The sequence below is a fragment of the Bombus huntii genome, chromosome 4, assembly GCF_024542735.1.
Source record: "Bombus huntii isolate Logan2020A chromosome 4, iyBomHunt1.1, whole genome shotgun sequence".
Lineage (NCBI taxonomy): Eukaryota > Metazoa > Arthropoda > Insecta > Hymenoptera > Apidae > Bombus > Bombus huntii.
This window is the reverse complement of record NC_066241.1, coordinates 3,637,741-3,660,096: the sequence shown is the minus strand read 5'-3', so window position 1 is coordinate 3,660,096 and position 22,356 is coordinate 3,637,741. Positions and strand designations below refer to the sequence as shown.

Sequence of the window (22,356 nt, the reverse complement as noted above, 5' to 3'; positions counted from 1 at the left end):
CCTCCTCACCCATCCATCGACCGACCAAACTTTTCTCTTTCAATTTTCGCGCCTCGCGAATCAGGACGAGAACGAATCGCCGTACTTTCTAACGCTATCGGTGGCGAGAGAATCGCGTTTCTCTTTCGACGTTTCCCACTGTCGCTTTTCTTTCGCGCGGCTTTCGAGTCTCGTTATTTATCCAGTCGCTTCATCGACCGACCATCGATCGGTACCGTCGAGAAATTAGCGAGAAAAACTCTACGATATCGTATGCGAGACGTTTCGAGGCGCTTTCGATCTCTTAAAGCGGATATTTTGCTAAATTTTAAAGTGAATAAGACTTCCGCGTCTCGACGCATTCGAAACCGGGAAATTCGTGCCGTCTTCCGCTTTCCATCGTGTTTTCGCCGTCAATCTCGTTGCCCGATCGTCGTGGACGCACTATTTCCAGACTTTTATTCGGTGCTCGGCGGCCGATTCCGAGGAAGGTCATGGTTCAAGGTAGACCTTGTTGCCGAGAAACCAGCCGACCGTCTCTGACGTTAAATCGAAATCGCTTATCTCGATCTGATTGCGCGCACCGCTCCCTCCGACGATGAATCGTATCGGCCTTGCCAGTCGTTCGTTGTAACGCTGTTCCCCTCGATTCGGCGATTACGCTATCTCGTACGCTCGCTTCGGTCAGTTCGAGTTTCCTTTACTGGAGAACGAAACTGGAAAACGAAATCGTCGAAACCCTGGTCCAAGCCGAAATTTTGGAAAATTTATAACGTTTGAAAATGTGTTTAGGAACTATAAGCGCGAGATGTTGTTCTTGAAGCGACAGCGTCGTTGGAAACGAACGATTCGGATATTCGAGAGATTCGTCTTGCAAGATAGCGTAAAATCGACGATCGAAAGTGTTCCCGCCGCTAATTTTCGTTAGTTCGCGAGATGTAACAACATGGACGGTAGCCAAGGATTCGTCACCGGCTGAAATCGAGAGGGTTACACACGGCAGGAACGCGGAGAGAAATCTCTTAGAAACTTAAATCGTTCTCACTGACATAGATCCAAAGGAACAGTGTTTCTCCTGTAATGACTTCTTCGCGGATACGCTGTCTTTTCACGAACGCTAGAGAGTGCTGAAAAACACGGATTCCCTAGCCTACTTTGCATCATTTTCCGTAGAGAGATCAAAGAATCGACAAGAAACTTGTATACAATTAGATCAAGATCTCGTTATCAACCGTGCGGAATAGCATCCATTGCGAATAAGCTGCAGATCTTCCAGATATTGAGATATCGAGGTAACAGGATTTTCACGAGGAATTTCCATCGAGGGAACCAAAAAGGCTAGGAGGGAAGACACGCGATGTATCTCGTTGATATTCAGCAATTCCGTTAAGGCGTGATGATCAGTTTACGTTCGTCGCTTAGACCCGATCGATCGACCAGGGATCGCCGGAAACGCCGCTTTTCCGCAATACCGTTGCTTCTGTTTTCCCAGAAAATCCTATCACAGAAACATCGGCAGCGCGACGCGTTCTCGCGAGAGCGTTCCGAGATCCCCCTCCTTTCCTTCCCTTCTCTGGTTCTTTCGGGAAAACTCGGTGGAAAGTCGAGCGAATCGATCGAGATCACCTCGAGGTCGCACGCTTCTGGGACTAGCGGCGAGCAAGCGGTTAATTACGTGCCCAGCTATCGCCGATTGCCGCGATTTAACTTGTCAATCGGAAAAAAGACCAAAAACGTGCTGGTTTAATTAATCGTTGATCGTTGCGACATCGACTGAAGTCGAGTCGCGTCGCCGCGGAAAATGCCAAAGTTGGCTCGTTTCGCGAAAAATTGCCCAAGCTGCGGTAGGTTTATATGGCGAAAAAATGGGAAAGCTATGCGAACGAACACCGATCGCGAAATAATAAAACGATCGGGTCGTTCGCCAGAGATGTAGAGACCGTTCTGGCACCGATCCAGCCAGCTTCCGGTATTTTCAAAGGCGTCACGAGCGAGGGACGAAGGGGAAGACAGACGGTCTGAAAAGTTGCAACGGTGAACAATATACTCCGTACGTGACTCATTTTCATCGCTGATTTCATAGCCGCGAAACGACGATTCGCGTTGATTCAACCCCGTGTCGAGGGATTATAGATAATCCGGAACAGGAGTTTTTGACGTATTCTTCTCCGCAGACTGTGCTAATTTCTTCTTCGTACAGTCTTGATTCCCTCGAACGTTGTCTCTCCGCTATGGAAAACCTAATCGTCCTATGCGCCTCTCGGCGTTTAGGTGCGAACGGTTCGCAGAGCAAAACACGTTCATCTGTGATTTACTTTTCTCGTTTGAAGCTTCAAGCAAGTTGCTACGCGTCTCTGGAACCAAGCGCCAAAAGTCGCGTAAGCACGTCGTCGAGGGTAATAAGGAATTCCCTTCGTTTCAACTTGTTCGTTTCGAAACGATCCGCTAACAAATTTACTAGCGCGTCTACGTATTACGTCGTACATCGTACGACGACAGGATGTTTTACGCAAGCTAAATAAACCAGATACGCATAAAGAGAAGAGAGAGAAGTAAGGAAAAATCGATCCTTTGCCGTGAAACGTCCGCGCTGGTTTAAACGAGACGCGCGTCCGCGTCCGGCAGACCGCGGCTACCGACGAAATATGGTTTACGAACCGGTACGGCCGCTGGAATTTATGTCGCGTGCATCTTGCACACGTGCGGGAACGTTCTATTCCCAAGAGAATACACGATGTCGTGCATAACGCGCGCTCGATGTAAATACCGTGCACTCCGAGCTCGGTGAAATATCGCAGCTGGATATCGACCGACAATGGACGGAAGGTAGAACACGATCGAATCGTGTCTGCGAAGCGAAGATATCGATATACCGTCGCGACACGGCCCGGAGGAAACGTTAACGTCGCGTTTGAACGTTCCTTCGGGTTGCCAGTTGCGCGTAAGTACGCGTTACGTCGCTCTGGTGATTCTGTTCAGTTTTCGCCCTGAGTTTGGGTTTTTTACTAAATTAAAAAATATCGAGCGAGATAGATTCAACCAGCGGACGATTCTTCTCTCTCTCTCTTCTCTTCGTCTTGGTTAATAATCGAATTACCCGAACTAACGTTCCACGTTAGAAAACGATCTATTGTTAGACAGGCGCGAGGAAAACAATCGTGGAGTAGCGCTACCGCTATCAGCCAACTGTTGCTTTGTAACACCTGATCAGATGCCAACGCGTAGCTAGCTACGGGTACGGTTCTTCCACGAAAATTTATCGACGCTTCTACGAGCTTCTTCGAAGTCGATCGATCGCGATCCATCCTACGCTGCTACGAAATTTATTACGTTCGATGTACGTTTCGATGGAAGTAGCTGATGCATCGGAATAACGCGAAAGATTTCGAGAGATCGTGCAAACGAAATGGTAAAAGATTCCCCTGAAATTCTGGTTTCTGCGAAGCAAAAGTAGAACGCAAAGCGCGTAGGTACTCGGGGCAGTCAAGGCACGTTCATCGAACGGGAAGAAAAGAAAAGCCAGCTGTGGATAAACTGCAAAAGGTTTCTTTCTCCTTGGGAGAGCACCATCGAATTTTTCGCTCGTTCAAGGTCTATCGCGGTGACGATCGTCGGAGAAATTTGATTAGTCGATTCGGAAATCCCGGGCGAGTTCCGAGAACGCTAGAGAAATTCCAGGACGAATTTAGAGTTGGCGGGCGTGGGCGAAATGTATGGTCGACACACGCAACTGTCAGCTATTTAAAAGCGACTACATCGTAAACACCGTACTATTTTTCGCCTTGCTAGGAAGTAGCGAATCGAGGCGGATCCAGAAAATCGCTCGTTCGATACTCGCTAAAACCCCTTACCGCGTACGTACGTATCCCCCCCCCCCTATCATTAACGAAGCAAAGTACGTATTGTACGTTCTACGTTAGAGCTCGTTAATCATATCCAAGTTGGTAAAATGGCGAAATGCCAAGGTATATGGAGACTTTGCGGCGCTGGGTCAGCTTCTTCGTATTCCACGTTTGCTCGATAAAGTGTCAACGTTACTTGGTAATTAAGAATAAAAAAGAATCGCAACACGCGCGGAACCTTGTTACCGAGTTTCGGATGATCCACGCTTCGTTCAAGAGAGCTACTAATCCGCGTCCACGGCACGCGTTTCATTCACGGCCGATACGGTTTAAACGAGTTTCCGTCACGCTTTCGTAGCTGTCCTTTCAAGTACGGAAACTAAATAATCCAATAGACGTACGCGAGCTTCTTCGCGGCAAACGTAAGCGTGTCATTCGAAGCGTCGTAAAACGCGTTGTTCAACGATGCACAGTAGCGAACGTTCGTTCAACCGGCACACCGGTTATTTCGCGATAATTGTTTGTTCGCTCGTTAAATTTCAACCGTCTACGCTCTCTGATATAACGAAGTTACCGTATGGAAAAATGAGAGAAAAGAACATGCGGCAAAAGTAGTTTTTTTTTCTCGAGAACCGAATTATGCCTGTGGTCGTTGAGCACGTAAACGAGCTTTCAAAAAAAGATTAAGCGAAGATCGGACGAAACGCTTTGGAACAACTTTCGTTCTCGCACGAAACAACCGCCTCCTACGGAGTAATTACTCTCCGGACTTGGTTGAAAAAGTAATTTTAACGAGCTGTACGGCTGCACAGACACGCGATCGTTATTGTATCGCGAATTAAAAAATTCGCCGCCCGTTGGACTAGACACGATCGCCGTTCGTACTTCCAACTACGACACTGGGTCGCTGGAACGTGTTGGCGGATCGAAACGAATCGATCGTGATCATCGTCGAAGAAACTTCTCCTCCTAACGCGACAGTAGCATCTCGCGCGAATACCAAGAGGATTCTTCGTACTCGCGAGAAACGATCGCGAACGTAGAAACGAGAGAACGAAGGAAAATTTTGGTGATCGCTTACCTGGTCGAATGATCGACGAAAGATCCACCGTCGAGAAGTCTGAGCTTAGCGAACAGCACTGCGTTCACGAATGGCACCGCGGTCAGCTCCTCCAGGTTCACCTCCACCGAGAATTTGTACTTCTTCTTCTTCATCATGAAGGCCATGTCACCAAGACCGAGACACTTCACTTTCACCACGAGTCGCTTAATCGTGGTTAAATTCGACCGGAGAACGTTCGCGATTCTCCAGCTTCTTACTCGGAAATCGTCGATGATTTTCACGAGCAAACAACGAACACGGTACACGGCACGCGCGAGAAAAGTAGAAATTGTGCGCCAAATGCGACCATTTAACGTGGTTTTATCGCCGATAGCGACTAGTCGAGTCTCGCGCCGTGATACCGTTTCACCAATTACCTAAGATACTATTTACCAAAATATCTCTTCGCGTTTTCTACTCCGCTACGAAAAGGCAGTACCACGGCCCTCCGTTTCTTTTTGATCCTCTTTGTCGAACAACGATCATCCAACTTTTTTACAGGCTGGTCGATCCCGAGGGACGAAGCTGAACACTTGAAGCCGGCTGGGCGGATCTCGTTCGAAGCTTCACCGACATCGCTGCTCTTCTCTCGTACCAACACGAACGTGGCCTTCCGCGATCCTCTCTCTCGGCGCCGACACTCACAAACGGCAATTATTCGTGCTCGCCATCCTCGTCGAGACTGCAAATTAAACGAAATTCAGTGTCTTTCTATAATAAAAGCTGCGAAGAATCGTGACCGGGTTTCGCGTATCTATTACATACGCGACGCGCGCGCGTGCGTGTGACATTAATACTCGAGCTTTGAACGATAATGCCCGCGGTAATCCCAGGGCCACGGGCATCTGGAACCTTTCATTGCACAACTATAAAAAAAAAAAGCGATCAGAGACGTTGCTACATAGGTCTCTGGGTCTGCTTGTGCAATTTTTTCCAGATAGATGCTCGCGCCTAGCTCGTGTCCATTCTAATTTCAAGCATTATTTTTGAATTTATAGAGCCAATCTGTTCCGCTTAAAGCAAACAACAACGAATATTTTTACACCGAATATTTTGTACGTGTCTATTTTAAACAGCGAATTACACGGTTCGTTAAGTATCGCGATTAGGCCGCGTGTTTGATCCTGTAGCGGTACTCGACAATAAACTTTCCAACGGTTTCTGTCCTATGGCTCGCTACACAAAGACTCTGTTCTTCGGATAACACGATTGCCAGATATCGATACATCCTCACAGAATATTTTCAGCTAGCCTAAAGATCCGCTATAAATCTTAGGATATGTTTAGCTAAGATTTTCCAAAGGGACAAATAGTCTTTCTCTCAACAGTCCCTAAATCTATCACCTACTACGGAAAGATACGAGAAATCTGTTTTTTTAACGCACGATGCTTCCCGCTATCAACTTTCTCTCAAGGACAGTTAGTATCCTTTTCCAACCACACACACAAAATTAGCCAATTAACAACGACGTCCATTTCCTTCACTTTCCGAACTAAGGCTTTCCTCTACGAATCCGATGATCTCGCATCCTTAGACCGCATCATAGTTTTCCTCTGTAGCATCATCGTGACGAAAACTCAGTCGTTACAGTCAGTCAGAGTCGTTACACGTCGGTCCGAGTCCAATAGTTCGCAATAATGGATCAGAGTTCCTCGGCATCTTAAGCAATCATCGCCCGAACTTGTATCACGCATCAAAACGCATCGACCAGAAGTCGAACATGTGATCGCGAATCGCGAACCGCTAATAATAATCGCGAGTTCTACGCAAAGTGTACGTATAGAGTATATCGTAATAAATATGTCGGAGTCAGGTTGGAATTTTCGGGCGTTCGATGAACCTTTCCATCGCGGATGTAACTAACGTTTATCGGCACAAATGTGGTCGCTACAAGAAGCTATAAGTAACAGCGGCGATCGGATGGTCGCGATGTTGATGACAACGAATTCAGGTTCGATAAAAAAATCCACGGTCAACGGGATGACGAATGCGATGAGATACACGTATAACACAACACAAGTAAACGTACAACGTAAAACTTACAAGTAAAAGTTTCTGCATGAACTGGCATGCAGTCCAAGTGGAACTGCCCTTATATATTCTTCTCCCCACCTCTCTTTATTTTTAAGGAGAGCTATATAATTATTCCATACCTGTGTCAGATACACGTCACTCCCTTGACCGTGGCTACGTTCAGTGGCCCGTTATGTCAGTTTGAGCCCAAGCACATCGTCGTAAAATCGGATTAGAACATTACAACTATTTCTTAGTTTTATTACTTAAGTGTAGCTATAGTAAAAGTCTGGACTAGGGTATTGGGGGTTTTCCCAACATTCCAAAAGGGAAGCCCCGATGTCCTTTTGTCTCCGACGTAAATGTCGGAGATGGAAGGACACCGGAGCCTTCCCTCTGGAACCTTGGGAAAATCCGTAAAATTGTAATTAAAGTTTACAGTTGTAATTAAACAATTTGTCGTCGTTCTACCCAATTCTACTTGTTTGCGATTTGTGATAAACTTGGGCTCAAGGCAACTATCAGCCGCCGAACGTAGCCGCGGTCAATGGGACGAGCTCTTCATCTAACAAAGGTATGGAGCGATAGTATGACCCTCGTTAAAAGAAATACCCATAGAGGTACCTGACAGTAAAACATTCCAACGGTTCCTTCGGACAATGAATACCAGATATTGAGGCACTTACACAGCACAAGTTTAGTTAGCCCGAGGACACGCTATAAAACTTGGGTTTCTTTGGTAATTAAGATTTTTCAAACGGACGGGCAGTCTTTGTCCCAAATTGACCAATTGACAGCGACGTCAATTTCCCTTACTTTCGGAACGAGGGCTATGCTCGACGAATTCGATGACCTCGTGTCTTTAGGCACATCCCATCATAGTTTTCCTCGGTGGCATCATCGGGACGAAAATTCGTTACGATCTATGAGTATTGTGTGAGCAAGTATATCTATCCTCCCGTTGACCGTGGATTCGTTATGGAACCTAAGACCAACGTCACTAGTATCGCCAGTGCCCAACCACCGAGGTTGATTGTCGAATCGGTAGTATCCATACTCGTATTACCATGCCGTACCGTCGTTATAACACAGCGATGGCCAATTCCAATGAAGATCTAGCAAACGCCCACAACCCTATTCCTGACGCTTCTCCGACATATATATTGTTAAATATACTCAAGTATTTCTTCCTATCACTGTCACGACCTATCACCTCAATCCTACTACCTTTTGTACGAATTATTTACATCCTGTTGGCTGATAATATATAGTACTTTGATGATATTCTTCGGCCTATATAATCTCGACGTTATTCGTACTCTAGATCCACGCTTCGATATCCTATTTTTCTATGAAACATAATCTAAGGATATTTATCAAACGACCATAGACGACAAACATTCGCGTTGTACGAGCAAAAGAGCAAAGTTCCAGGAACTAAAAGCGCCAGTGAACAAATAACAGAGTGCAGCAAGCGTTAGCGGGTGAACGTTCGCCAACGAATGTCACTGAACCTTTATCGACATTTCCAATAGGCACGTTCACGCGACTTGAAGACCTATAGCAGGATCGAGCGACCAGTGGTCGCGAGACCTGTCGCCGTCGGCGCAACGTCGATTGTTTTGAAAACGCTAATTGCGGCTGGGAACGCGAGCAAGCGAAAACGAGCACACTCTTCCTGGTGTTGGGTTTCAAGTTGCGAAGTAGGTGACCGCAGCACTCGACACGACCACCGGAGCTCTCCGCCTAGTACTACGAATTACGTATTAACGGTCCTCGATGACTCTTTCGTCAATCACGTCCGACCATTCACACCGAACTCGCGGTGTATAGTTGGCGAGGCAGACGTAGCAGAGCTACGAAATCGATCAGACGTTTAACCGATGAAGACGAGTTGACCCGTCACGCGTTTCGTCAATTTCTTTCGTACGATGATCTTTTTTTCCTTTAGCAATCCCCTGCTTCTTTGCGTGTCCCATCTTTCTTTCAAATAAAGCATATATTTAAATATTCTTGTCAATTTTGATTCGGTTCGTTACACCAATCGAGGATCGAATGAGAGAATCTCGCGATCCGACTTGTAGTACAAAAAGTCATTTTTCGCTATATCGTTTGCACCAACAATACTATCGCATACACGTGTCATTATGCTGTGTAGATAGCGTGAAATCGAACGCGGTGTAAAGTTAAGTAAAAACTAACTTTGGCTTAAAAAATCTTAGTTGGAGACATAGTTTGAAACGATAAGTTTCTTGAACCGAACGTATACACGTTCGCGAAAGAGAATCTAGTAACGTCTCTAATTAATCGCGCGAAACTATAACGTGTTGAGAAATGCGTTGAGAAATGAACGATCGTGAATGAAGTTTGTCTTTTGATCTGTCCTATGAGAACTTACGCGCGTGCAAGATCATTGAACGACGTTCGTCTAAGTAGTTTTGATTCGAGGGCAACAACGACGTCCACGAGCGAATAAAACTTTACACGCGAACTCGTTGCTCGTTAACGAAGAGCAAAAAGCAAATTTAACGCGATCCACTGAAATAAAACTGAAGTTGCAACGAAACGATAACAGTCTGGAGCAAGGCTGAAGACACAAAATGCGGAGGAAAAATTTATACTACTTGGCGCGAACGATATTAGAATATTTATACTCGGAGGAAGGAGGCGTGGTTTTAATTTAGAACGATAAGATAAGAGGCAGTTTTTTAGAAACTGCTTCAGACCTTCGGATTTGTTCCTTTCTTTGATTGTTCGTGTCTTATTGTTATCGTCTCTACAATAAATAAGTTTCCACGTAAGCACTGCAAATGACGAAATCCTTCGATCGCCGACCGATCAAAGATAAAGAGCAACTTGAAATCGATCGATGCATCATCGATAACAGCAACAAGGAGCAATTAACGTTTTCTTAGATTCTACATTATTTTTTGATAATTACAAAAAATCATTACCTACGTTCATTTTATCAAATTACTCGTAATAATTTCCTCCTTATTTGGGTCTAACTTCCGCCTGATATAGAAAAATGATAAACTTCGCTCCCAGTTTTACTTATCGCCTGTCGAGGAAAAAAGTATTATCAAATTCGCGTAGTAACTTTAAACGTATTGTAAAAATATACCGGAAAAAGAAAAACGTAACAGTTTCGTTACAGATGGACCACCCTATAGAACTATATAGACGAAGCTCGATCCCGGGACAAGAAGCGCATTCGTTCGAATCGAATTAAACGAACCCACGCGCCTACAAATACTTGACCGAACTAACAGAACCCTCTGGGCAATGTATATTTGGCAATTATAATAATGCAACAGAGTCCTAATTAGAAGATCGTGAATTACGAACGAATCGTTTAATTTCATAATCACACGCAACCGCCAATATGTATATATTATATATTATATAAAAAGCGACGGAAAAAGATAAAATTCAGGAATCGTGCGTCTCGAAATCTATCTCTCGACGTTATCTCACCTACCTGTTTTATTTTTCGTGCGCCGCGTTAATGACACGGATGCGCCCGTTTCCACCGATGCGTTTTGTTTAAACAAACTGGCTGTCACGTGTCACTACTACTACACACCGTTTATACACACAAAGATGCATACACGATCGAGAAGAACGCTAGACGAATATGCTCTGCCACGAATAACCTACTAATGAGTATGCGGGGAGGAAAAAGCGCGAAACAAACGATAACCGTGTACACCGTACGAATCTGATTTCGTATTATTTTCGTTCGTTTCTGTGTCTAGAACGAGGAACGGATAGAAGCGACGTGTACACATTCGCAGTGATATTTGCGAACAGACATCGAGCTTCTCTACGGATAAAATTACGCGACAATAAACAAGCGATATATCGTCTATTCCCGTGACAAATTAACGGGTATATATTTTCGGAATTTTCTGATGGATAACACACAACGATACGTTATTCTACCACCTGTCAAACGATTTTATCCGTGATACGTCAAATATAACGTCGGCACACTGTACGTAGCTCGATTTTTTTCAGAGCAAATGCAAACAACGCCAGGCGATCTACCGTATTGTGACAACAATTTTTTTAAGGGTACGCCAATTTCGAGGCACAAGTTGAAAAGATGAAGCGCATCGTGACAAGAAACGATTCGAAAGACAACGCGATTCGATGGTTCACAGTAATCGTCTCATGATGGCAGGTGCAGAACAATTTCCGTCTTGACTTTATAACCTCTCCTTTCATCTCGCCGATAACTTTCCAACGAGTGCACGGGCTTTATCTCGTGTATCTGTCAAACTGTAACGTAGCACGGAAAAAGAAAACATCCCGACGCCAGTAAAATCGTAACGGACCGCGAAATTATCAATGATATGCGACGCCCGTTCCAAAAAAGAAGCAAAAAAGAGAGTCATCAACTCTGAATTGTACTCACTCGTCGTCGGCTCGTTCTCGCTTTTATCGATGTTAGCCAACCTCGCACAGTCTTACACTTTTCATGATTACAAAATCATTCCTTCGGGAAACCACGAAATTACAAAGTCTCGATGCGAGAACTTGACAAATTTACGGACAAAAAAGTTTCCTCACATCCGACGGAACGGAGGTCCTCTGTGAACTGACGCGTCTCGATATCAGCTTGTTCACTAACGTTGCAACTCCACCTGTCGTCGACTCTTTGCAGTTATATTCGAGCGGAAATTCTATTGGCCTCGAGATTACCACGCGGTGAGCGAAACGCATTTCCTGATTGGTCACTGCCAAAACGACCAGAAGAATTTCTGACAAACCGTTCCACTATTCTGTCGCTAGCATCGAATAACTTCCGAAATAACGGGCAATATTTTAACCAATAGAAACAGACGTTTAGAAAGAAAGTCGATACGTTTTCCAAATTCAAGTATTAAACGACATTATACGAATTAATATTATTTAAAAAGTATTATCGTCAAGTCGGTCACTTTTAAAATACTTTAAATGTAAACTGATGATTCTATGTCATTTACATAGTAGAATATTGCACCATGTCACATAGTATAATAAATATTTGAATGCAATTATATGTATTATTAAATTTTGTATACAGATATTATGACAGCATGTGAATTTATTCACGTGACTAAGTTATAGGTGCTTGAAGTTAGTAATTTAAAAAATGCTCTAATTGAATATAAGAAAATAGACGATAAATAGATCATCGAACGTATAATGTTTGAAATAAACGTTCGCTATCGCCGTATTATCATTATTATTTTATTCTAATGTGCAAATAGGTAAGATAGTAATATCGGATAAAAAACTCCACATTTGCCATTCAAATGGTATTATCTCTGAATATTTTTCCAGCACAAACTAGTATATATATATATATTCTTCTTCCATAATTACATAATAGAAAAACCTACGGATGTGATTAAGAAAAAGAATCTTAACAAGTATAGACGAGACGGTAACTAAAGTTAGTTCAAAGTTGTTGCGCGCTTGGAGGTGGTTCGCTCGCAATTCGTTGTAACAAAGCAGACTTCCGGCACCTTAGTGCTCGAATGGCCGACACCAAGGTTGCCTTTTCTGTCAAACGAAATTATTTCTGACGTGATCGAAATCATGTAAATGTTCACCGATAACTTGGAAAAATCGTTGGAACGTGGGTAGATCGATGCGTGGATCGTGGAAACGGGGTGTGTCCGTGGTTTTAATCAACAACAACGCAAGAAGAGGCACCGGTGTCTCTTCAAATTTTGGATTCACCAAGAGGGTAATCCCTGTTCTTTGCTGGGGGTGTAAATAGAAGCGGGTAACTAAAACCGTACGATACCGAGAACCGAGGCACAATAAGTTCGCTTAAGAATGCAATTCAGATGATCCGAAATACTTGACAAACCAAATCGACATTATGAATTCGAGTTAGTGTGCTTTTAACGATGCCGTGTCGAACTTTGTACGCGCGAAGCTTGTTTTGCTTATCAATCTCGATCCACTGAATTATTTTCTTCGTATTCGAATGAATCGTATTGATAAATTACGAGGTTGACGCTCGATTGTTAGGAAATTCTGTCACAAGTGAAATTCTTCCGTCCCGGATTCCCATTCCCGAATTTATTACTCAAATGGTACTCTCTTCTTATTAAAAATAAAAATTAAATTACATTCGAGAAATATAGTGAGTAGAGTGCAATCATTTGTGGGAAACATATCTGTTTTTTGATTTCACGACATTCTCTAAATAGAATGCGAACAATGTGCATCTTCTATGTATAGTGAATACATGCAGTTAGTTTTATCTTTAAATTTATCATGCAGTTGTGTGTAGTTGTTAATATTAATTCAACTCATATATTACTGTGCTTTATTTTTTCTTCTTCCTTATGTATCTATTGTTATATATTGGAATGTATATTCCAAGATGTGTGTGTGTGTGTGTGTGTGCGTGCGTGTGCGCGCGCGTGTGTGTGTACATATGTATGTATTCACATATCTACATGTAATCTTTACACAAAAATATCAAATTAAAGAATATTTGATCGTATATATATACATATATGTTATACATTACATTATTATAACACAGTAATATTATATGCTATGTTATAGACATAGTTATGGAGGATAGCATGAGTGTTAAATCAATGGAATCAGTGGCAACAAGTGATGAATATGAATTTGTAAATGACAGAGGTAATGGCAAACATCAACAAACATTAATCAGTGAATTACCAATGTTGAAAATTGCCAATAACGGCAATTTTGAAGATCTTCAAAATAATCTTCGTGAGGTTTGGACATACCTATATTATTTAGAAATATCAATTCTTAACGTACATTATCTTTTTAACTGCATATCAATAATTATCTGAGTCACTGATAAAAATCCATAGGTATTGACAGAAGATTCAAAAATGGAAAGCAATGATTATAAAATTGTGAGCAGTGCGCAACAAAATCAACCAAAATCTAAAAAAGTGGGACAAAGTAAATTTTATGATGTAAGTTCTTGTATGGTTGCATCTGAGAAACAGGATATTATGAAACCAGAAGATTATATTGATGAAGGTACAAATTATTATTTCTCTATCAACCATAAAAGGTATTCCACAGAGTATGAGATATCATTTTTTATATTTAGAAATAAATTCCCTGGCTAATGTTCAACAAGAATGCACTATTTTTAATGGGGTGACTTACCTGGGATCGGCAACGATAAACGCGCCTAAATCAGAATGTGAAATACAGCGCAATATGAACATATTAAATGCAGAACAATCCCTTAATTTGGGAATTAAAGTATCCGTTTCTGTACCAAGTAGTTCACAAGGTTCTGTTGTGTATGTACAACTATTAGAAATAGTAATAAAATGTTTTTTTCATCGTACATCATGTATCATTATGTTTGTATGATAGTTTATATGATGCTGCTACTCAACAACCAATTGCACATTATGAAGTACAACGAATCCTATTTTATGCGCGTGGTGAAAGTGTTGGTCCATGCGCAGCATGTTTTGCTTTTACATGGTCACATGGGGATACATTGGAATCTGCCATTTATCAGTGTCATGTTTTCCGGTGCGATATACCAGAAGCAGTATGTTCAATGTTTTTTTGTACGATAATATCAAGTTTTAATCAAAATACATTATCCATGCAATTCGTCATAGGTAGGACAAGTTTCTGCTTGCTTTTCTAAAGCCTTCCACAGAATACCACGTTCGATGACTAGCTCTCTAACAGGAAGTGATTTCAATGGGTTTAACATTGGAAGTGAAAAAACTAATTCTCGTGTATTTATTTTTGAAGTAACAATGGAAATAAAAGAAGAGGATGGAAAAGGAGGTTTCAGTATAGTTCCTAAGGATAGAAATTGTTTTAAACTTCGAAATAACGTAGCTAAACAAGTGTGTTTAAGTATTCAGCAAGTTTCTAGCAAAGAAGGAGGAATTACTCTTGAAGTTGAGAGGTGCTTTGGAGTCCTTGTTAGTCCTGGACGCAATGTTAAACATAGTGATATGCGCCTGCTTGAAATGGTAACATTCACTATTTAAAAGCCAGATATTTATAATTAATAATGCTTCTGGTCTTACAATAATAATAAAAATGATATTGTTTGTAGCAAGTTAATGCTGGTCCACTAGTTCAAGATAAACAATGTTACAACATATGTGGGCACTGGGACCCTGCAGATCCAGCTTTAGAAACTCTCAATATTGAAACCCCAAGAGAAGGAAAAATTTATATGACAGTTGCAGTTGATTTAGTAATACGTGGTATCCGAGAACCCGTCAGGTTTATAATAGAGACATTAGTTAAAGTATTTCCACAAAATGAAAGATTTTGGTATTTTAATAAACGAAATCTTGTACAACAATTTTACCTTAACTCAAAAGAAGTAAGGCATCCAAAATATTAGTTCTTTATTCATTCTAATGTCACAAATTTCATGCGTATTTATTATTATATAGATAATATCCGGAGATGGTACGGAAGTTCACTATGAAGTACAAAGTATAGAAACTTCAGGAGAGCTGGATAGAAACAGATTAAATCTCGCCCTTAATTTAGCATCACTGATTCGATCTCCTTCTTTAACTAGCATTGACACACTTACACCTAAGGAGGAAATAGACTCAGGTTAAAATAAGATATTTAACTATTTTATTTAATGAGAAGGATAAAAAGTATATTGATTATATTTCTACATTGACAGATGGAGATGAACCGATGTTAAGTGGCACAGGTGAAGTATCAAAAGATTGTTCTGCAGACGAACTAGCTAGTTGGGCAGAAGTACTAGACAGTTGGCAAGTTAATGAACAACGTCCAAAACTTCTTATAAAACTTACAAAGCAAGGTATTCCTGAAGCACTACGCGGAGAAGTATGGCAACGTTTAAGTAATTGCGATAATTCACAAGAAATGATGGATAGATACAGGACTTTAATTACTAAGGTAAACGAAAATAGTATGTGACAGAAAACGTATATAATAGTTATATTGTTTTACATCTATAGGAAAGCAGTTGCGAGAGTGTTATTTTAAGAGATATTAATAGAACATTTCCTGCCCATGACTTTTTCAAAGAAACAGGTGGTTTGGGACAAGATTCTTTGTACAGAATAAGTAAAGCGTATGCAGTGTACGATGAAGAAGTTGGATATTGCCAAGGACTTAGCTTTTTAGTTGCTAGTTTACTCCTTCACGTAAGTAATTGGCATCCAATGGTTGGCATTTGTAAGAGGCATATCTGCATTTTTGATAGTAATTTATTAGGGTGTGTAATGACAAGAGAAACATTAGGTATTTCTTATAGATGCCGGAGGAACAAGCTTTTTGTGTTCTGGTGAAGTTAATGTATGACTATGGTCTAAGAGATTTGTACAAGGATAGATTTGACAACCTTCATATGAGATTTTATCAGCTTAATAGATTAATAGAGGTTCGTAATATATTTTAATTAATTACGGACAATTACAATATTTATTACTTACAATTATTATTGTACTTTTAGGACCAGCTGCCAGAACTTTATAAACATTTTTGCGATCGTGGTGTAGAAACACATATGTTCGCTGCACAATGGTTTTTAACTCTTTTTACAGCCAGATTTCCACTTTATCTTGTTTTCCATATTCTGGACGTATTCCTTTTACAAGGACTTGATACATTATTCCAGGTTGCTCTCGCATTATTAATGGTAGGTAATCGTCTTTAACTCGCAACACGTTTTACAGAATATATCATTTATAAAAATGTATGTTTCTATAGTTGTGCAAAAAGGAACTACTTCAATTAGATTTTGAGAGTATATTAAAATACTTTCGGGTGCATTTACCTAAACGTTGTCGAAACGAAGAAATATCGCGCTATGTCATGAAGTTAGCCTGCTCAGTTACCTTAAAGAAATTAAAGAAGTATGAAGCGGAATTTATGACACTGAAAGGTAATTTCATATTTTATGTTTGAATCACGCAAATACATGTATAATTTTTAGTACATCTGAAAGTAATACAAACTACAATACTCTTTTATATGCATGTATAGTCTGCATAGAGATGAAAAAAATGGTCGAGCGATCATAAATTTAACTTTGTTGTGCTGAAGCTTTACACGTTCGTCTTTGTTGCCATATTTTAGAATTGAAATGTAAATACGTATTTCGACATTTAGATACCTACTCTTTTCATTGACTTCGATGAAAGTATACATAGAATATGAATGAAAATCAAAATAATATACCTCTGTTTTATCTAGTACTAATTTCGAAGAAAATTGGCAACTTATAATATGACCTAATTCCAATCTAGTTTTTTTTTTATGAAATAAATATATTTTACATTTGCATGACATAATTTCATGCTTATATACCAAAGCATAAATTATGTCCACCTACATAGTCTTGTAAAGACACTTCAGTGAATAGTTGTAAAAAATATTTGATATTTACAATATGATCTACGTTGTTGGAAAACATTTTATTGCATAATACGAACTTGTGGAATAAAATTCTTAATACAGTTTGGTATATCAAGAATTATGTAGTAGATATTCGATAAAAATTTAACGAAATTTATTGTTTTGAAGAAATATTTCTTCTACTCATAAACAGATTCTTTTATTCCTGTTTGGTATTCCATTTAATCTTGTATAATTTTTCGAATGTATTGTCAATCTTCGTAACAAGCTAACCACAAGCTGTGTACATATGTTGATAAAATATTAGTTCAGTAACAGTTATGCACAAACATGAGATTTCAACCAGTTGACAAATCATGAAATACTTTTCTTATTTTTTTCTTATTGCCATGTATATTTCCCGTGAGACAATTTTATGTCAATTCCAAAGAGGTCCCTTCAATTTCTTTCTCAAAGACGAAATAGTAATAAGAGATTACAGTTGTAAATTTTGGACAGAATTTTTTCAGATTCGATAGACTGGCTGAAATATCACAGCTACTATGTTATAGCAATATACTCTTTGCAAGATCGATACATTTTCTGTTTTGATTGATTCTCTTATGCTTAAAGTTGATATTCTTTTGTACAAACTAACGAAGCGCAAATCAGCTGTTATAAAAAAGCATTGTCCAAAAATTATACTCATTTTTTTATTGAATTATTTATGTTGTAATATTTGTAAATTTTTATAATTTTGTGTTGTTTATAATAACGATTTTTCGCGCTTATCCAGCCATACTGCTTTGTATACTGTCTTGTATATCAATTTTTATAAAAAAAAATTATTTATTTTTTCTTGTTAGAAATAAATCGTCCATTTAGAATAGCGTTTTTAATTTTGTCAACTTACCTGTGTATACCCTGTTCCTCACACTTTATGAAAAAGTTTCATTTTTTGTTTTAATCGCAATTGTTTTATGCAATGTTTTATATTTGTTATATGAAAGCTTATAGCTTTTATTTTACCAATTGCTCATTACAGAATGAAATAAATTATACTTTAGGTATATTATTATTAAATTGTTTGCAAGTTAGTGCATCTCTAATGTAATACTAATGGAATTTTAGCAAGAATTTGTATACAAAGTTGTTAAGGCTTACAAGGCTTGATAAATATTGAAATTCATTATCTAAAATGATAAATATGCTATCGCGCACAAATCATCTTATTTAGGTACAGTAATAACGAGTATGTACAGGGCATCCTAAAACTATTATATATTAAATGCTTTAAATTTATATTTGTTCGCGATTTTTTATACCTTGAACGCGTTAAATTCTATCAGAGGCATTATCTGTATATTTATGAGCTATAGCAGGCAACAAACATATTTAATAAGTTTAACAGCTGTGCCAGCAGTTTAAAATTGGCCATGGTATGTTCTGCATAGAGAATATATGTGGTGGTATCTGCTTTTTCAAGATATCGTATGTCGGCCAATTACGTTAAAGTCATTCGTTTCCAATGTTTCACTGTCGGAATCATGAGCCATACTATAAAGACATTGATAGAGAGTAAGATTTTATTTGTAAGCTTCTTACATAATCACGATTACAAATACTGTAATATTTTTATCCTACTATAGAACTATAAATTTAATATAAATATTTATTATATAAAATATCAGAAACATACAAATGTACGTATATAGACTTGCTTCAAATGCTAATGTATAACTTTTTCTTATGGCGTAGAAGCGCAAGAGAATGCGGATGAATATAGCAATGAAGTAGAACAGTTACGGGGCACAGTAGCGAGAAATGAGGAGGAAAAACAAAGATTAGAAGCCGAATTGGTTCAAGTCAAGGAAATGCTACAACGAGAAGTAGCAAGAGCAGATGCGGAAAGTAGGCGAAGCAATATTATTATTGCTGAATACAAACAGGTACGTATCTGTAAATAATCACATTTATCATATGAAACTATTGAATTTATTGTACTGTATCATAGATGAAATATTTATTTTAGATTTGTCAACGTTTGGAAGATGATTATAATGCTGCAAAGACAACACTTAGTGAATTGCGAGTAAGTAAAAAACATTTAATTCTCATGGAATTCTTGTACGACAATTTATAAATGATTTTACCCTTTAGACGAAGGTTTCGAAATGTGAAAAGTGTAAAAGTTGTATAATGGATTCGTCCAATATATTAGCAGATATTGCACACCCTTTAGAAAACCGAATAGATCCTATGTTGCACAGAGTGCAGGAGAGAGTACGAGAATTAGAATTGGAGTTAGCTCAAACAAAGCTAGCCCATGTTGAAGCTGAATGTAGAAACCAGGTAAATAAGCATGTTATTTACTAATTCTCGATATTATCTAGAATTACATTTGTAAGATTAATTTCCTTTGTAGGATTTAACACATCAATTGCATGCGACTGCTTCTGAACTTCAAGCAGCGAGAAACAGCTGGCCATGGCTTAGTAAGACACTGTCGAGTATAAAAGAAGCGGCGAATAAAAGAGAAGTAATAGCTCCGTCATTAATGAAAGATCTTAGACGAGATAGCGCACCCGGAGGTGAAATGCATCATTTGATACATTCCCGTAATCGCGAGACTCGTGATAATCTTAAAGAAGTTGTGTGATTCAGTAAGTATTCGAGTTAAAGTGCATAAATATAACGAGGGACGCTATTTTGAAGTAGAAAAATAAACCTAATTATAATATATTATACACATCTATTCAAACGAAGTTACTTTAACCAGGCGAAGTGTTGGAAGAATTCGTATATTACGAGAAAAGACCTATTTGAAATATAAATTCGAATACACAATGTACGTCCATGATTACATGTAGTATTCTACTTGACCTGTTTATAATATACATTCGGTATATTTTACGTCAGGTTCCTCGCGTGCACTATTAATCGCGTGCTTTTAGCGATGTCAGCTTTATCCTGCAACTCTGATATTAATCTTGATATTACTTGTTTACATTTGTTAATCGTTTCAGTATATTGATTTTTACCTAAACTTGGTTTGTGAATTATTAATTTTATTTGAAATCCGGTTTTTATGTATTAATAAGGAACTTCACACGAAATTGGAAGTCCTATATTAAACAATTGATTAAGTGATAGGGCACATATGGAGATGCAAAAAAAGATTACAATAGATGTTAGCGATAAGTTCACTACGTTTTGTATGAAACTAGTCTAAGACGTGGAAAATAGAAATACTATTATAGACCTTACTGTATATAAATAGCTCTCTCTCTCTCTCTCTCTCTCTCTATCTATCGATCTCTCTCTCTCTCTCTATCTATCTATCGATCTCTCTCTCTATCTATCGATCTCTCTCTCTCTCTCTCTCAGGCAACTAACAGACGTAACAGACTGCGGAAATCAGAGATTCCACATTTAGTAAATTGGATCATGTAAAGCAAATAATGTTTCTGTAATTTTCATTTACTTTCTGTACGGATTTATTATAATGACATTCCAAAATCATAAATACATGTGCGTTTTTTTTATTAAACTCTTATTTTAATCGGTATATATATAAGGCTATTGATTAAAGAATATGTATGACACTTATTAATGTATGCGTCTTACAACTAATTTTAAATTGTAACGAGTAACGTAAATTACATGAAAGAGAAACATTTCACATTGTTTAATTTTTATATGCAATTTATTGTCTGCTGATGCTATTAATAATCACGTTAAATAATACTGCAACATTTTGCAGGTACATTGGCAGCTGAACAAAATAACTTAATATAAGACTAGATATAGTCTTTTACAATGCAAAATATTTTTTCCGTTTACCTTAATCTCCTTTTTTTCTTTCTTTTTTTTTCTTTTTTTCATTTTTTTTCCTTTTTTTTGAAAATTTGATTAATTCGCAATCAGTAAACGACATGTACGGGCGTGTGATGCTTAAACGTATATTAATTATCATTTGTCTCTTGCTTTGACAGAATCTACATAAATTAGATCTAAGGCCATAAATTATGTCAAGGCACTACTTGAAGTTAGAATTTAACCAAATGTGTAATAAACATTTCTGTTACGTGAACAATAAGACCGAGTAAATATTCAAGAATGTTTAAAAAGATATTTTAGTTTGTAAATCTAGCTTTGTGTGAATGTGTGTATGTGTGTGTATTAATTAGTGCCATTCATTTAATGGAATTACTGATTAATTTATTTTGTACTTCTTGTTCTGTGAGTTATCAATTTAGAATACCAAGAACTAAATTAAATATCGTGCCGTTATCTTGCATCGTACAGTTTATAGAAGAGATTGGTAATGATTATTTTTGTTTTGCTTTTTTTCCCAGTTGACGATAATTTAACTGCATTATTGTTAACGTAACATTTACTACGTATCATATACACGTTCGAAGCGAAGATTATGATCACTTTAGAAATTCGTACAATAGCTAACAATAATCCTACATCTGATGTATGAAACAAAAGATGTACTTTCTGTAAATACTAAAAAACAATATATATAAAGATAAATTACTAACAAGTCATGTAAAGATTTTAGGTTACTACACATGTATCACTGTACACCTTGTAATGTCATTCCACTTTTACTGAAATAAAGTAAGATATCATCTGTCTATTTCTTAAGTGTCCTATGCCATTAATATCAACTAGTAGTACTGGTTCTTAAATAATATAATAATGTATTGAGAAAAGTTATTAGAGGATATGTGATATGTTTTATTTGTTTAAAATGGAAATGCCATTTCAGTCTTAATAGATTTCAACATATATATTATCAGGAAACATTTTTATAAATTAATGAGGCATTTTATTAAATAAGTGCGAGTAGACAGAAATGTAACATATTGATAAACTTTCATAAAGCATATCTAGATAAAATAGCGCATCACAAATCTTATTTACGTACTTAAAAACGATATGACGAGAAGTCTTGAAAATCGTAAGAAAATATATATCTTTTTTAAATTCGACGTCTTAATGTTTCAAGTAGTAACAAGCAAATGTTATTACTAGTA

At 38.5% G+C, this 22,356-nt stretch overlaps 3 protein-coding genes across 8 annotated transcripts in view; 1 reads left to right on the top strand and 2 right to left on the bottom strand.

Annotated features, from left to right (window-relative positions):
- Positions 1 to 11,583, bottom strand: part of LOC126865241 (protein FAM102B) — a 55,027-nt gene extending 43,444 nt beyond the window's left edge. Inside the window, exons 1-2 of one of the 4 annotated variants that reach the window (XM_050617552.1) lie at positions 11,358 to 11,583; positions 4,903 to 5,605 (exon numbers count right to left, since the gene is read on the bottom strand). In XM_050617552.1, coding sequence (XP_050473509.1) covers positions 4,903 to 5,048 — 146 coding nt within the window. In that variant the 5' untranslated portion in view covers positions 5,049 to 5,605; positions 11,358 to 11,583. Of the gene's footprint in view, positions 1 to 4,902; positions 5,606 to 11,357 lie in introns of those variants that run through there. The other 3 variants (XM_050617554.1, XM_050617555.1, XM_050617553.1) reach the window with 3 other exon arrangements.
- LOC126865239 (nose resistant to fluoxetine protein 6-like) overlaps positions 1 to 22,356 on the bottom strand; it is a 221,502-nt gene that overhangs the window by 55,858 nt on the left and 143,288 nt on the right. The gene's annotated exons all lie outside the window — the stretch shown is intronic.
- Positions 12,406 to 21,956, top strand: LOC126865234 (rab GTPase-activating protein 1-like). 3 transcript variants are annotated; one of them, XM_050617532.1, is made up of 17 exons: positions 12,406 to 12,677; positions 13,514 to 13,695; positions 13,798 to 13,972; positions 14,046 to 14,244; positions 14,321 to 14,504; positions 14,578 to 14,943; positions 15,030 to 15,305; positions 15,379 to 15,547; positions 15,624 to 15,865; positions 15,928 to 16,116; positions 16,227 to 16,352; positions 16,425 to 16,610; positions 16,682 to 16,856; positions 19,067 to 19,257; positions 19,341 to 19,400; positions 19,469 to 19,660; positions 19,734 to 21,956. In XM_050617532.1, the coding sequence occupies exons 2-17, from the start codon at positions 13,522 to 13,524 to the stop codon at positions 19,965 to 19,967; spliced, it is 3,138 nt and encodes a 1,045-aa protein (XP_050473489.1). In that variant the 5' UTR covers positions 12,406 to 12,677; positions 13,514 to 13,521; the 3' UTR covers positions 19,968 to 21,956. The 3 variants fall into 3 exon arrangements, with proteins under 3 accessions (XP_050473489.1, XP_050473490.1, XP_050473488.1); XM_050617533.1 differs by having other exon boundaries at positions 12,406 to 12,716; XM_050617531.1 differs by having other exon boundaries at positions 12,406 to 12,825.

Excerpts from the sequence above, each read along its gene's own strand:
- LOC126865234 (XM_050617531.1), top strand. Across the intron at positions 13,696-13,797 it reads TTCAAAATAATCTTCGTGAG|GTATTGACAGAAGATTCAAA; the intron begins GTTTGGACATAC and ends AAAAATCCATAG. Across the intron at positions 13,973-14,045 it reads AGAAGATTATATTGATGAAG|AAATAAATTCCCTGGCTAAT; the intron begins GTACAAATTATT and ends TTTTATATTTAG.